General features: G+C 42.3%; 2 protein-coding genes across 4 annotated transcripts in view; one reads left to right on the top strand and one right to left on the bottom strand.

Annotated features, from left to right (window-relative positions):
* Nucleotides 1-11,010, bottom strand: part of VPS13C (vacuolar protein sorting 13 homolog C) — a 191,594-nt gene extending 180,584 nt beyond the window's left edge. Inside the window, exons 1-4 of the mRNA XM_074966157.1 lie at nt 10,816-11,010; nt 7,680-7,723; nt 2,944-2,986; nt 1,959-2,054 (exon numbers count right to left, since the gene is read on the bottom strand). Coding sequence (XP_074822258.1) covers nt 1,959-2,054; nt 2,944-2,986; nt 7,680-7,723; nt 10,816-10,915 — 283 coding nt within the window. The 5' untranslated portion in view covers nt 10,916-11,010. The remainder of the gene's footprint in view (nt 1-1,958; nt 2,055-2,943; nt 2,987-7,679; nt 7,724-10,815) is intronic.
* Nucleotides 11,011-11,141: 131 nt separating this feature from the next.
* LOC141994515 (C2 calcium-dependent domain-containing protein 4C-like) overlaps nt 11,142-16,168 on the top strand; it is a 33,859-nt gene continuing 28,832 nt past the window's right edge. The window contains exons 1-3 of one of the 3 annotated variants that reach the window (XR_012641151.1): nt 11,149-11,334; nt 12,556-12,798; nt 13,232-13,974. The gene's annotated coding sequence lies outside the window, so the exon portion shown is untranslated. Of the gene's footprint in view, nt 11,335-12,555; nt 12,799-13,231; nt 13,975-16,168 lie in introns of those variants that run through there. The other 2 variants (XM_074964743.1, XM_074964744.1) reach the window with 2 other exon arrangements.

The following is a 16,168-nucleotide window of genomic DNA, read 5'->3' as shown; positions in this document are numbered from 1 at the left end:
GGTGTTACTTGAGCTAGCCGTCAAAGTAAGATGGCCACATTATAGATTCCCTCAAGGACTCTTACAAGGCTGGGCCTTTAGACCCTTTTTGACCTGTCTATAGTTGTGGACCTTTTAAATAAATATGGTGCACAAGTGTTATAATAACTGAACTTCTTCATGACCCAATTTATCTGTTTTGCAAAATGTTCTGAAAAAGAGAATTACCACCATCATGGTAATTATGGTAATTACCACCAAATTATTCATTTCAGGTCTTACCAAGAAACTTGGCAGAATTAGATTTTTTTAATATAATTTTGATGGATATCAAATTTCTTTAGGCATTTTTTAGATTTCTATCATTATAAATTTTCAAAGTTGCGCAAAATTATGGGTTTTAAACACTTTTTCTATTTTTATCTATTTAAATTTTCACAGTTGCGGGAAATTATGAAGGGGCATTAGACAATTATTTAATAACGGTATATGCTGAGATTCAAAAAATTGAAACTTAAACCACAAATTGTCAATATCACATGTCAAACAATACTAAATAAATATGCTTAAATCAAACTAAGAATTTCTCAAGCAGCATTTTTCTGATTTCGTCTACTTATAAATTTCAGTTATCACTGATGAATACGCTTTTTCGTCAGCTTGTGAGTATAGAGAAATCACCGTTTTTCAACATTTACGATAAAAATCTAATCTTTCCAAACTTATTTATGGCATTTTGAAGCGCAACAAACAAGACAACAAAATTCAACTTCTGTGAATCCTTCTTTCAATGGCTCACAGGTCTTATACTATGCAACATAGCTGGAGGACTTCACAAGGTCCACAAGTCCTTCTCGATACTCTGACTTAAGTTCCACCCAGAAGGCTGCAGAATTGGCAACTCATATGAATCTCTCAGATACAAGATCCATGTGCCATCAAACGCAGCTATTTCTATTTCTTTTGAATTCTTCGTGCACCAGACCCACTAAATCATGGAGCTTCTAAAGTTCTATGAGAAAAGTAAGGATAATGGAACTGACAAACTTACTAATCTTACAAGTTGCACCTGGTAGGTTTATGAAATCAATGAGACAGTTCTGATTTAAGAGAATTAAAACTCTTCCATTGAAGTGCAGCTGGTAAAAAATTAGACAGTGCAGGTTATAAATTCTATTAAACCAGCATTTTCAGATCTAGGAATTACTGATTTTCCTGTCAAGATGAGAACTTTTAAGTTTCATAAGACCACTAATGTAGATAAGGTTCATGGAAATTAACCACGTCCTCAGAGAAAAAAGGCAAGATCAAGAAGCATATCATTTTCAATGGTTAGAAGTTAGACAAGATTTCCTGTAAAAGAATAAATTCATAGCCCTTGTCTACATTAGAACTTACTTCAGTATAACTTACTTCGCTCGGGGTATGAATAATCCACGCCTCTGAGAAATGTAAATTATACTGACCTAAGCGCCAGTATAGACAGAGCTTCTCCCGCTGACATAGCTACTGCCTCTCGTGGAAGATGGAATAATTAAGCCGACGGGAGAGCTCTGTCCCGTCAGATTAGAATGTCTTCACCAGCAGCACTTCAGCAGTGTAGCTGCAGCGCTGTAGTGTTTCTAGTGCAGATGTAGCCTAAGTCTAATAAACTAGTCCATTCTGGAAAAAACCTACCGAAGACAGAATAAGCAAGTTTAAGAGGGTTTACGGTTCACAAGTTGACAAAGGATAGGGAAGCAAATGTAGGGACAAGGTAGTCTGTAAAAGCATCAAGTTTCTTCACTTGCCAATATTTGGCTACAAATAAAAGTATTCTAATAATGTTTCTCTCTGGAAACAATGTGTAAGTGAGTAATTTACATTAGTTAACAGTTCCATTTTGTACTCATCCATATAGCATCATCTGATAGTAGTAGTTTTACTCCTCTTGCACCATGAATTATTCTATTTCACTATGATTTGATGACATTACTTACTTGCTCCAGGAACAATGAGCAGATATAAGCCTTCTAGAGTTGCAACCACTGCCTCACCATACAGATTCTTCCAAGGAATCTTCAGAGTAAGTTTATCTAAACAGACCAAAATACAATTCACATTCAGCTTCTTCTGCTACAAAGCAAAAAACTGAATAAGCCTAGAGCTTAATTTAGTTTGCACTAAATTTCAAACACTGAAAAATATTACTGATACTGTAAGATAAAGCAGGCCTTTAGCAGATGTTCACTTTTGGTTACCTCAGTGGCACATGAGCATTTCTAGTTTTGGTAACTTCTGAGAAGTACATCTCTTCACTTTTCCAGAGCCCCCAATGCCTCAAGCTATATAAGCAGTGGCAACCACTAAAAAAGGACTAAAATTGGGGCGGGTGGGGAGTTATTCAGAAATAGACAATGCTGTAATACCTTGAGCCTGGGAACAATTTTTAAAAGCAATTTAAGTGATAAGAACATATGAAAAAATTAATGTAACATTAAAGATCTGTGTTCAGGTTCAAACATCTCCATATCAGAGGTTTGGACCATTACCAAAGCATATATTTCTGCAATGGGTTCTATACTGCAGCACAGTGATTACTACCAGGAATAATGTACCTAATGTATATGAAAAGAAAACGTTTTCAAATTCAGCTTGTCCACACCAGATCTCAGGTTTGACCCCACATATCTGCTAGCAAGATCCCTACTGACAGGTTTTTCAGGAATGACATGTCGGTATGCTAGAACAGGATTTTATTGTCATTCAGGAAAGATTTCAACACTTGCTATGGAATCAATGTTAAGACACCCACACAGCAAGTCAGTCATGGAAATCAAGCACTCAAAGATCCGTTTAAGGGAACTCTAAGCAAAAGGAAACTTGAGAGCAAGACAGTTTAGCATTAAGACTTACACTTTAACTTCCTCTTCAGAGTGAAAGCTTAGGTTAACCCAGCTTGTGTAGTAAGAAGTATTTACTTACCTATTTGCCCAACCTTAACTTTAAAAGGCACATCCAGTTCACTCTGTAGGAAGAAAAGTAATAGTATACCCATTACATTTCAGAGCTATCATCTACTTTTAAGATCAGCTCATTCTGCTGTAGAAACCAGGGTATCCTAGCAATCTTAGGACTGATTTTCAAGTTATTTTTCTTTGACAAGGAAATTTTGCCTTATGCAAAAATATTCCTTCAGACTGAGACAATGGCGTAACAGTGATAATTGTGAAATTACAAACTAGGAAATTAGTGTGGCAAACTCAAAATAAACTTCCATCAAGTACTGTAGATTATAATAGTTAAAATGAGGTTCATAAAACTTAAGACCAAGCTAATTAGTTACAACTAGGAACATGTGGCAAAGAGAGGTTAAAAATCAGATATTTTCCCAATAGACAGATCTTTAGGGCACAAAAAAATGCAGAATCTAAATTACTTGTTATGTGCATTTGTGTATATATATATACACACCCCTCAGTATGACTTGCAACATATAAAGTTATTAGCATAACCTTTTTTTCTTTACAGATAAATAATGCTCTCAGCAAATGCCAACAGAGCTAGTTTTTCAAGTCACTCTAAAAAAAAAAAAAATCACTTTTCTATACAAAGGTTAAGGATAGCCATCAAATCCAAGAAGTAAGTTTCTGCAAAAAAGGTGAACTTGCTCTAGTGTAATCTGAATAATTTAGACAAAACATACACATGAAAACACTTAAAACGTGCTTTAAGTTAAGTATTTGATTAAATCCCATTTACTTCTGAATCTTAGCATGCCCTTTCCTAAACAGAGATGCTTTCCTGAACTGAAGCCTCAGTGAAGAGAAGAATCCCCACACACAATGTGGAAGTTGGTAAGTGGCAAATCTCAAATATATTAGTTGATTAAAATCAGAGTTGACAGGAACCAGGATTTAGTCTTTCTGAAAGGTCAGAAACTGAATGAGCAACCTCTATACACTAAAGCCCTAATCATAAAACTGATTCAGGGGGGCAGATCCCTGTACCCATGTGGGTCAGCTTACAATATCATGATCTAAAGAAGTCATTTAAGTTCTAAATAAATGTATTTTATAAAAAGTTATAAAATAAGTTTATAGTGAAATTTTCTTCTGTAAAGTGACACTGCATAGCTTAGAAAATAATTAGACTGACAGGAACCTGGTTATAAAATAGTCTCTATTACTGAAAATGGGGTATTAAAAAACTTATTGTATAAATCTGTGATACCCACAACCTTTACTATTCACTCACAAGCTCAACTATTCACACAAGAAAAAATAGCACTATTGGCTTATATTTTGTGGTATTTAAAAGGAAGAAAAATATTTTCCTCAGCTTTCCAGTAGTTAGGGCACTAACCTAGGCCTTGCAAGACCCAGGTTCAGGTCCCTGCTCTACCACAGGCTTCCTGCTCAACCTTGGACAAGTCATTTAGGTGGCAGTCTGTTCCTCAGTGCCCCATCAGTAAAATGGGGAGAAAAGCACTTCCTTACCTCATAGGGATATTGTACGATAAATACATCATGAAGCGTTTTGAGATCTACTGATGAAAATCACTAAATAAGAGCTAGGTGTAATAATATTAATATAGCAAAGACAAGTTCGACACAAAACTCCCTGCCAATTATCAAGGACTGAGCAGACCCATAAAGCCATACAAGGAAGATATACTACCGTTCACTCAGGACAGTTTATTAACCACAGTCAAGAACCTAAGCTACAAAGTAGACAGCGAAACAAATACCAACACCACTTAATAGAGGGACCAAATGCGTCTAAGATTTAATCATACTCATTCAAATTCATTTTAACTAAACCAAAATATAACTTCTTCTAGTCTACATTAAAAGAAAGATTTGCCAGCTTTGGGGCATGTCTTAACTGACATGGGGTTTCTTTCACTTCCCAATTAGTTTCTGAAACTCCTTACTAGTCTGATGCTTTTTTAATGAATCATATCAATTACTAGATTCAGGAGCCTGGGGGGTATTCTCAATCTCAAAGATTAAATACAAGCAATCAAACTCATCTCTACAAAGGAGACAGATGTTAGCCACCTCTCCCCACTGACTGGGAGACAGATGCTAGAGCCCTGGCTCCCTTTACAATTTGGTAAGAAAAAGCAAAAAAACTCCCCAAAGTAGCAGCTCCAGCCCCAATCAAGAAACCAAGTATCTGGTTTAAAACTTAACAACTTGTATTTGGTGTAAACAAAAGCAAGATGTTAATTGTTTCTTACTGAAATCACGATGGGTCCAAAATTAAGATAATGGGCTTTTAGAGAGATGAGTTTTAAATGAGAAAAAACCCTCAATTTCTTGAATAGATAAAAAACAAGATAGCATGGAAAACTAAATATCAGTGTAAATAAACAGCCGTGAACAAAATCCCTGTTTTGATTATAGCAAAGAAGAGTCAATAACATTTTAAAATTGACCACTGACAGAAATCTATTGCAACTCATTCTTACTTCATCTGTTTAAAAAGCAATCAAAAGGTCTGGAATATTTTAATTCCTTCATGTTATATATGCATATTAACACTGAGATTCACTGTGTACTTGAAATCCCATAAGAAAATGTGTGTACTTCCTATACACTGTGCTTTTAAAGTTTATCCCTTTCTGCTGAGTGGCCATTCCTTCCTAAGAACGCTGCATATTATAAGTCATCTGTTCAGAAAGCTCAATTTAAAGCTTTTCCATTAGCTTTATTTTTTATAAAAAAAAATCTTATTTTTAATGTATGAAAAGGAGCACGAGTGAATAAATTATACACATCACTCACTATTCTCTCACCACACAGGAAGCTATCATCCCATGTTTGGTATTGTGTTTGTGCTAGCAGTGTTCCACTTTCCTATTGTAATGCCACTGTTAGTCTCCTCTTCCCACTCTCTTTTTTCTTATGACTATTTAAATTTCAAATAGTTACATTTGTAACTATAATTAAAAGGGACAAGCTTTAAAATACCTGTTTCACTGATCTACAGTCCTATAATTGAACATGCAGTTCAAACCTAACCTGCATTTCCAATACCTACCTTTTGAATCCTTTCATTTACTATTGCTCCAATCCACCATGAAGCCTAAAGGTACCGTACTCATACTACCTACTTGAGTAAAGTAGTGCTCACTTTTAGTTCTCTCTAATTTGTCTTACTTTTCTTTCAGCCCTTATTCTGTTACTAATTACATGACAACACATCTTGCCTTGGGAACACTTTTGTTAGTACTTGAACTGTAAAGCAGAAGTTCTGTTTAACCATGATCATGTACTGTAAGTACACTAAAGAAGAACCCACAACAGTTAGCATAAGGGCTCTATTATACATAGGATCTGTTGAATCTCTTGAAAGCAAGTGGAATGGAGTATCTGCTCTCTTCTGAGACAAGGCAGAACAGCACTTTATAGTACTGGTAATTTTGTTACATGAAATGACCAACCTAAAGTATGACAGAAACCAAATGCTAAGCAATTGTGTTAAATCTAATCCAAGTATTAAATCTATAACAGATCAGTTCCACACAGATTACATTAATATTGGACAATGTTCCACTATTACCCTACTGCATACAAAATCAAATATATTCATTAAACACCATCCATTTCTTACAATACAGATTGCCACAGGCAGGCCCAAGTACTGTCTATTGGGCTCATATTTCAAGTAGTACTAGTCAAGGGAGCATTAGGTAGTGGTTACGGGCAGAGCAGAAGGCCAACAGGACTAAAACAGATGCTATTTTTCAAATAGCAGTTTTGATGTGGTCCTTGAATTGAAACTCTTAGAATTTATCAATTTGAATACATATTAAAGATCCCAAAGTAGGTAGCTGATTAAGAGTAATAATTTCCAAACACATCATAAGTAACATTTTCTTACAGACAAAAAAAACATTTAAATGTTTAACAAAACATTTTTTATTTTCATATATTGGACTGGCATTTCTAGCAGTAATAGAGCACTACAGCAAGATAGCTTCCTTCAGCTAGGAAAGAAATGATTTCGGTGTTATTTTCCTACATACAATAAAACCTATGGCTACAGAAATTTCCAAAGAGCAATAACATGCTTTATTAGTGTTACATTTCAGTTACTACAATTTTTCCTAGGCCTCTATATCAAATCCAATAGTGAAAAGCTAGCAGAACTTTGCTAGAGGCATATTATAGATCCTGCAGTGGGATCCACTCCGTACTACATAAATATCTGTGAGAACACCTACCAAGTAAAACTGGTCTGAGTATTTGCTCAGTTATAGAAATTGTTTGGAGTCAGCACAGGCACAAGGACCCACCCTTGCAGATCCACATGCAGGAGAAAAGCCTGGGTTTTAACTATTCAAAATGTAATGACTGTAGAAGTCAAAATAAAGTAGTTCATTATATTCATTTGTTATGGAACGGGAGTAAGAATTTACAACAAGATGGTAAGAGTAGTCTACAAGTGCAATTTGTTTTAAATCATCTTCAAAAAAGGTATGTCAATACCATTCATGTGAAGGGCAGAGATGCTGGAGGGTGAGACTGAAATCTTGTTTTTCTTATCCTTTCAAGCTTCTATGTATTACTGTTGCACCAGAACTCAAATATGAATAATAAAGATTATAAAAATCAAATTCCTAAGTCATTAGTTTTATACGATATGGCTTGGTCATTGCAACCCATAAAAAAAGCATCCTAAAAAGCAACTGATTATATTAAGATACTTACCAGCGCATTCTCTTTTATCTGCAAGTTATCTAGTGCCACGTTACCTACAAAGCAGAAGATTAAAACTATCAATACTCCTGTAAATAAGTAGGACTACAGTATTATTTAACAAAATAGGAAGAGGCATTTTTTCTGAGATTGGGGGTAGAGGGACATCAATAACTCTGATATCACTGGAGAAATTAAGTATTGCAAAAGGTATATATGTGACAGGGGTTTGTGTGTGTGTGTGAGTTACTATTTTTGTTTTAAAAGGTAACATAGTAAGAGAAAAATATTAGGTTTTTTTCAGTTTGTTTACTTTCTTCATTTGACAGCACTGAGTATGTTAGTTGCACTAAATCGTCTACATAGTCTCTCGATGTCCCTTGTTTTACTGGGTCTTTTAACAATAGGAAAAGAAACACATTTAACAAAAATATATGAATTGTAAAAAAATCACAAAATTTGCCTGGGCATCCTGGGACGATTAGTTCCTGTAACTATTGTAAACTTATTCAAAAATTTGCTAGATTTCAAACACTTGTTGCTATTCATACTCCATTTGCCTTAGGCATCAGAATTGAAGTATCATTCCCAAATGAGAGCTGGAGGCTCAAAGGATTACATAATAATGATGGAAACATACATAACCAGCTTCCCTGTATTGTATTTACATGCATGGCTTACAACAAATATGCCTTTAGCAATCAGTAAGTTTGCAGGCATACAGCTTTTACCACGGCAACAAGGGGGGGAAAAAGTGTGCAGTTAAGCAAAAAAAAAAAAGGGGGGGGGGAAGAGGGAGGGGAATTGTTCCTTTTACGTTTCTAAGACTTTTTTTTAAGTATTAAACTCCTTACAGCAGGAGTTCCATCCATTTTATTGGCCCAATAAAGCACCACACATAGTATAAGCACAGAAATAAACACAGAGGATAAGTTATGTGATGCTGGTAAGCCAAGTGCCAGCTCTGGCCAAGGCATAGGAATCAGATGAGAACTGACAACTCACAGCTGGAAGCCAGGCAAATTCACTTGTGTATTAGTATAGATCAAAGTGACTATTAAGTATATAGGAATGTATGTGGTGTTTAACTTCATGAAAACTAATGGGATGCTGCAGGCATTATTTTCACTTATATGTATCCTGACAGAATGTAATAGCAAACATTTACACTCCTATACACCCCTATAACTAAATAGCTCATCAAACCAGGAAGCCTTGTGTAATGCAACTAATGGTCTCTAACAAGAAGATGTTAAATCCTGTTCATTAAACACAAATGATCCATTGCATGAGATCAAGGACCAAAGACTTTAAGCGCATTCCTTCCCCCTCCCTCCGCACAGTGAAGAAGAGACCTGCATGAGAACTGCTACTGTTAGCTTGGTTTCTTTGAGAAGCTGTAAATACGGCCACAAGGAAAAACTTCATCTCTGGACTGCTTGGATTCTAAACTGGCAGAACAACCCAATGAGAAGATGAAGATCCCCAAAGCTACTTTGAATAGCCCTAATGACTTTTGGGAAACTTGCAGTTTAATAAAACTCTGCTACCTTTTGGAATTATAGAGAATGCCACACTCGTATGTATATTTGTACCTCCTTTAACCTCTCAATAACTCTCATTCCCTTTTCTTAGCTAATAAACTTAAGTTAGTTTACTATAATATTGGCTACACAGCATTGTGAGAGAGCTAGTATGCAAATTGACCTGGGTAAGTGACTGGTCTCTTGGGACTGGGTGTAATTTGGAATACTTGAAATTTCTGGTGTACGTGACCATTTAACACATAGTCCATCTTGCCTGGGCGGCAGGATAGACTGGATTATCTAAGGGGACTATCTGTGACTCCATTATAAAAGACTATTGTAATACTTTAGGAGTTACTGGCTTGGTGAAGTCTCATCAGAAACCATACTACAGTTTGAAGTGTCTGCCCTGAGGCAGGCATTCACTGTCATAAGCCACACCAGAAAGAGTGACAAGTTATTTCAGACATTATTACGGTAAGGTTTTAAAATGTTCAATTCCTCTACTACCAAGTTAATGTCCACAGTACTGTCCCCCAAATATATCAGGTGCTGCTCAGCAGCTCAGACCTCCTCCATCTCCCAGCCATTGCAACACCCTGTATATGTACAACCAACTTTCTTCTGCCAACACAACATAGTTCCTCTAATGCTCCCCAGACTAGCTGATTTAAAGAAGTACTTGTTTTGCTTGCTGGCTTAATGATCTCATTGACCCTCCTCTCAGTCAGCTTCTTGCTTCAGACCAGCCCAACAGAGCAAACAACTCACTACAAAAGGTACCACCCTAAACCAGAATTTGCTTTGTAGGGTTTGTTTGTTTTTTGGGTTTTTTTTCAGGGAGGCTTCGGTATCCGCCGCTGTGTGTCTCACCTACAATGTTAATTTCCTCTTGCAGCTGGGGCCGACAGGGGAGAATGATTCTGAATTCCTCTCTAGACCCTGCACCCCTACCCAGCTCCCACCCGCGGGGAGGACATGCCAAAACCAAAGGAGTACTTGTGGCACCTTAGAGGCTAACCAATTTATTTGAGCATGAGCTTTCGTGAGCTACAGCTCACTTCATCGGATGCATACTGTCCGATGAAGTGAGCTGTAGCTCACGAAAGCTCATGCTCAAATAAACTGGTTAGTCTCTAAGGTGCCACAAGTACTCCTTTTCTTTTTGCGAATACAGACTAACACGGTTGTTACTCTGAAACATGCCAAAACCAGGCATCCCAAAACTTATCCTCCCCTCTCACCCCTTCCCCCCCATTTGCAAACACCGAGCTCCAGGGCCTGGCTGCCCCGGCTTGGCGGAGCGGGGGACACCTGGGGCGCTGGCTGCACCCCGCCCCAGTAACTCCACACCCCGGTGACAGAGCAGAACCCCTGCCTCGGGCGCTGTCCAGCGCGAAGGGAGGCAGCCCGGCCACAGGCCCAGCCCGTGCGGCGGCCGCGCTGGGGGAGGGGCCCGTCCAGGCAGGGTGGGGGTTTAACGGTCGGAGCCCGTGCAGACAGCGCCGGGGGCAGCATCCCACACCGGGATGAGGGCTAACGGCAGACCGGCCGGAGCCGGGGCAGGGGCAGGGGCAGGGGCAGGGGCAGGGGGGCGCTCACAGGCCCCGCCCCGCGCTTACCCCCCCAGATGCCCAGCTTGAGCTGAGACTTGTTGAGGTTCTCCACGTAGTCGCCCAGGAAGCGGTTGAGCAGGTCCGCCACCACCGACTCCAGCACCATGGCGGCGGGCACGGGAGCACCCTCGGGGTCAGCCGAGAGGTGGGGGCACGGGACGGAAGCCTGGCGCGCACCTGACAGCGCCCTGCTGTCATGTGACTGGCGGGGGGAGGGGGCGGGTCCTCGCCGCAGCCAGCGCGTGACGGCGTCGTGGAATCGGCTGCCAGCCCTCGGCCGCCCTGTCACTCACAGCGTCGCGAGGCCTCGCGTGAGCCTGGCCGGTCCGCAAGGGGTGGGGATCCCCCCTCCCGCCCGACAACCAGAACGGGGCCCCCATGGCCCCGCACCCATCCCAGCGCAGCCTCGGTATTGCGCACGGCCCGGGGAGCCGGGGTAATGGGCCGCCCCCGCCGGGGAAGGACGGGGTCTCCTGCCCTGACGCTGGGCGGAGCGCGGCCCCCACATCTCGCTCCCCCGGACAGGTAGGTTTGTGGGGGCTTGGAGCGGAGGAAAGGCTGCCGCAGGGCGAGACGTGTTCAGAGCGTGGGGCCCCTCATCCTGAGCTCGCAGAGAGAGGACAGAGCCAGCCCACCCCCCCGCACCAAGGGCGAGCTCTTTGGGGTGTCCATGTACGAAGGCAGCCTGTCAGTTTCAGCAGCTAAGCTCATCGCTTGCTGGTTGTCGTGGTATTGTTTGTGTCAAGTCAACGGGGTCAGATTCGATAAACAAAGTCCCTTCTGCAAAGACAGAGGGTGGTCACTTCACTGGCTGCCTGCCCCCTCTAATGCAGATTCACGGATGGCACATTTCAAGGAGGTAAAGGACAAATGTATGAATAATAGGCGTCAAAACATATTTCAGACACACCATCTCACAGTACTTCATTTATGATTCCAGATCACAGGGCATCACACTCTATAGGGCTCAGCATAGTTACTGCTTCGATTGAACCAAATGAGCCCAACCCATGAGCCCTGATTAGGCACCAAATAAGGAACATTCCTTAAAATGGACAAATGGTCACCATATATAGGGTCCATCTACAAACACAGAAAAATTCTTATGACCCTATAGCAGCTTTCGTGGAAAATAATGGGAATTTATCTTCCACCATGAAATCTAATCCCATTTTAACTGAAGATTGCAGGGACACAGAATGGCAGATTTTATGACTGCAGGTGGCACACCTACTCCTTGTTCATATAACAGTTCAGCCACAAGCCCTGATGTACCTGCACTTTAGGTACTCCAAACTCAGCACTCTGTCATATCCCTTTATTGTTTATATTACATTAACTCCCTGTATGTGTTCAGGCATACAGAAGGAAACCAACCCTGCCCCAAAGCACTAACAGTCTTGAAAACCATTAAGGATGGGAGAAAGATACAATGTACCGAGCAAGTGGTCAGGGTGAAGATTGGTCAGGCCCTATTACTTGCATTTGATTTTTTTAAAAATATATACATCTCCTCAGTTAACCTCTATTAATCATTATTAGTTGGCTTACTTGTAAACTTAAAGGTAGGTATGAGAGATTTGTAGGTGAGGGAGAGTTATGAATGAACGTGAGCCTTACAAAGCAGCTCAGGGTGGATTTTGTGTGTGTGTGTAATTTGCTAAATTTAAAAAAAAAAAAAAAAAACCTGATAAAACTAATTCCATCACATACAGTTGTATTGACATCCATGTGGTTCATCAACAGGGTTGGAAGCTTTAGATCCATCACACGAACTATTGACTCTTGAGCTAACGGAGTAACTAACAGCAGTGGTAGGCCATCATTCTCTACATGAACCATCACTAGAGAAGGATGACACATCTCCATTGAGTTTCACAGATATTTTCTGACAGCAGAGGAATGTGAGACACTGGAATACTGGGTTCAGTTCCAGGCTCTGGAGAGGAGCATGCTCTAGTTGGCACACTCTTTTCTCTCCTGTTGCCCGTAAGTGTGACCTCTTTTGCCCAGTCCCTTTGAACCTGTCCCAGTCTTCCTTATCCAGTCTTCCCTGTCTCCAGGGACTTCTTGCCCCTCTTCCAGCCCCATTTCCCAGCCAGTTCTAGTCTCCCGTAATGGTCCTCCCCAGCCCTCCTGTTTTACACACAGACCCTCCCTCTCCTTGTCTAGCCAGTTCCTATTGCCCTCATTCCCCACAACTCCTCCTTCTCTTCCTGCACTGTCTCTTCTCCTACAAGTGCTCAGGCAACCCTGTTCCATGCCCTTCAGCTGCTTTCCCAATCTGAGTTGTTCAGACCCTGTTTCACTCCCACCTCCCACTCTTTTTATCCAGGCAGTTCCATTTTTTGTGCCCCTCTCTCCTTGTCCCATCTACCCCACCTTGAACCCAATACTAACTCTTGTCCCCTCTCTCCTTCAGCTGAGGTAGCTTCCTCCTCCACACCATCTGAATGTCCATAAGGGGAAGAGGAACTGAGAGCATTGGAGAAACAGTCCAGCAGTTGTCAGATCCTGTATCCATCTTATTGCAGCCAGAAGCAGCAATTTCAAATAAAGTCCTCGTCACTGGCTGCAACCCTGGTTTGGAGTGTCCTCAGTGCAGACAAACTGTTCTGAGAATTTTAGCAGTCAAACTTCAATAACTCACTACTGAGCCTGTTCAAACAGATGTTGAGAAGGTTTATAACTTGGCCAGATCTTCACAGGGAGTGCCAAAGACACATCCCTGAAACCAGGGCAAGCCCCCATCTAAATTTCAAGTCTTTGTTCCAAATCTTGGAGAAGCTGGAGCTTCCAAAAATAAATAAATAAAGCAAAAACTTGCAACCTATTCATTAAGAAGTGTATAACAACTTGTTTTTCCCTAATTTCATTCCTGGAAACTGCTGATCTGTTTTGGTTTGTTTATTTTTGCTGAAACTCAAAAACATTTCAGCCTAAAGCAGACACACCATATGAGTACTTTGAGCCTGAACAGTTTAAATCTGGCAAAATTATAAGCAATTTGAAAACTGTCTTAATGTTGGACAACCTTAACAAGCTTCAGTACCTGCTCCACCTATAGAATATACATAAGAGTAATATGAAAGCATAAATGGAAAGGCAGTTACTATCTACATGTATTAAGTGGCCCCTTCAGTCTCAGAAGTGGGTATGCCAGCAGGAGAAAGAAAAAACAATGGTCCTTTCAAGGAGTACATGCCCCTTGCTGTGGGCATTCAGCACCCTCATTGTCTTCAAAAGAGGGCTCTGGGTTGATTTGCTACACTCTTGTGTTTCACCAAAGCATATTGGCTCCACAGCACTTAATAGAAGGGTTTATAATCCCACCCCTTGTCCTGGAGCACAGTTCTTCTACGCGTGTTTGCTCATATCGATTGCAGTTAGTTGTGTATGTGCGCACCGCATGCACAGTTGCCGGAAGGGTTTTCCCCTAGCAGCACCTGTCAAGTCGGCTGTGGAGCCCCCTGGAGTCGCACCTTCATAGTGCCGCATATAGGGCCCTGCCAACCCGCCACCTCTCCAGTTCCTTCTTACCGCCAGTGGCAGTCATGTCTCGTCTTCACAAGCGATCCTCTAGCATAGTCTCTCTGTCAATAGGTAAAAGGCAGTTTTTTAAAAAGTTGTTTTATAGTTAGTTTAGGTATCTGAACTCGGGGGTGTTCTCCTCCACTCCCTCCCCACTTCCACTTCCCTGTTCCAGGCCTGGGGCATGCCTTGGACCCAGGCTTTAAACCATGTGGGGTTTGCCAAAAGCCTGTGCCCAAGGGCAACCCACACACAGCTTGTCTAAAGTGCCTGGGAGAGTCCCATCAAATGGACAGGCGTAAGATCTGTAGGAGTTTTCGACCCCGCATGAGAAAAGGGGGGGACCACAGGTTGAAGCTGCAGCTAATGGAAGCAGCTCTGTGGTCTCAGGCTGAGTCGAGCCCCACGAATATGGCACTGGGCTCCTTGGCATCGGTGCGCAGTGCACTGACTTCAATCCAGGAGGTGCCGAGGAAGGACTCAGGTCAGACACCCTCAGCACGAGCACTCCCCGGCGCCGAAGACCATGGCAAGGGAGCAATCACAGCACTGATCACAGTCTCCTGTGCCAAGGAAGAAGCACAGGAAAACGGACACGGGGTGCTCTCCCTCCCAAGCAGTGGAATGGGAGCCGCCCAAGGGAGGGCAAGCTGTGCAGGACCACACCTACCCTCCTGCTCAACAGCCGGCACTGTCAACTCTGGTCCCGCGGCAGGCGACATTGAGTTGCCACTGGAGGAGACCAAAGTGGAGGATTTAGACCTTCCCTCCACACCGGAGACTTACAAGGCAGCCTGGGATCACTCTTATAATTCTGAAGGTCCACACTCTCCTGATCAGAGTGAGAGTGCACTGGCCCCGAGGCACCACAGTGGCCACCGGTGCAGTCCAAGGGCAAGCCGGCTATGACTCGGCGCCGATCTCCATCTCCCCGGAACCAATCCCTGGCACCGACGGGCACAGCACTGCCATGGTCTCCACACTCGTACTCCTCGGAGTCCAAATCGGAGATGGACTCCTGTGTGTCCCAGAGGAGCTGGCACCATAGCCACCAACGCTCACAGACTGTGGGGGTGATGCAGACCTTCCCCCAGTGCCATGGCCGACACAATGGCAGGTATAACCAATATAACTTGAAATCATGTGATGCAATGCTCAAATTTTCTGACCTGGTCCCACCGGACTCTAAGTCCGAATTCGCGGCTCTGGTGGATGAGGGCAAGATGGTCACCAGGACGTCACTGCAAGCCCCATTAGACTCGGCAGACTCTGCAATGCAAGCCGTGTCCTCGGGCATCGCAATGCGCCATTGCTCCTGGCTGCAGACCTTGGGCCTCCCCAGGGAGGTCCAACAGACAATCCAGGATCTCCTGTTCAAGGGCTCTACACTATTCTCAGAGAAAACGGACTCAAGACTCTACAGTTTGAAAGACTCCTGAGCCATTCTGAGATTGCTGGGACTGCACGCTCCTGCCACCCAGCATAGACAATTTAGGCCTCAGCCCACATCATGACAATACCAGGAGCAGTCTTGACAGGACCATAATTGCAGGCGACCCAGAAATCAAAACAGTCATCGCCAACCCCAACCCCCGAGCAACTGGGGATCTGGGTCGTCCAGACAACCACCAGGCCCTAAGACGACCTTTTGAGGATGCACCTGAGGGCGTTATACCAGCCTGCCAACCAAATCCTTCTTTCCCTTTTTTGGAACATCTATCCCATTTCTACAGGCGTGGTCCCAAATCACCTCAGACCGTTGGGTCCTATGGTAGAAATGGGATATTCTCTCCAATTCTCTTCACCCCCCTGCCACCCGTCTTCCCCG

Source organism: Natator depressus, chromosome 10 (genome assembly GCF_965152275.1).
Source record: "Natator depressus isolate rNatDep1 chromosome 10, rNatDep2.hap1, whole genome shotgun sequence".
Classification (NCBI taxonomy): domain Eukaryota; kingdom Metazoa; phylum Chordata; order Testudines; family Cheloniidae; genus Natator; species Natator depressus.
The sequence above is the reverse complement of the archived record's forward strand: the minus strand, read 5'-3'. Positions and strand labels throughout refer to the sequence as shown.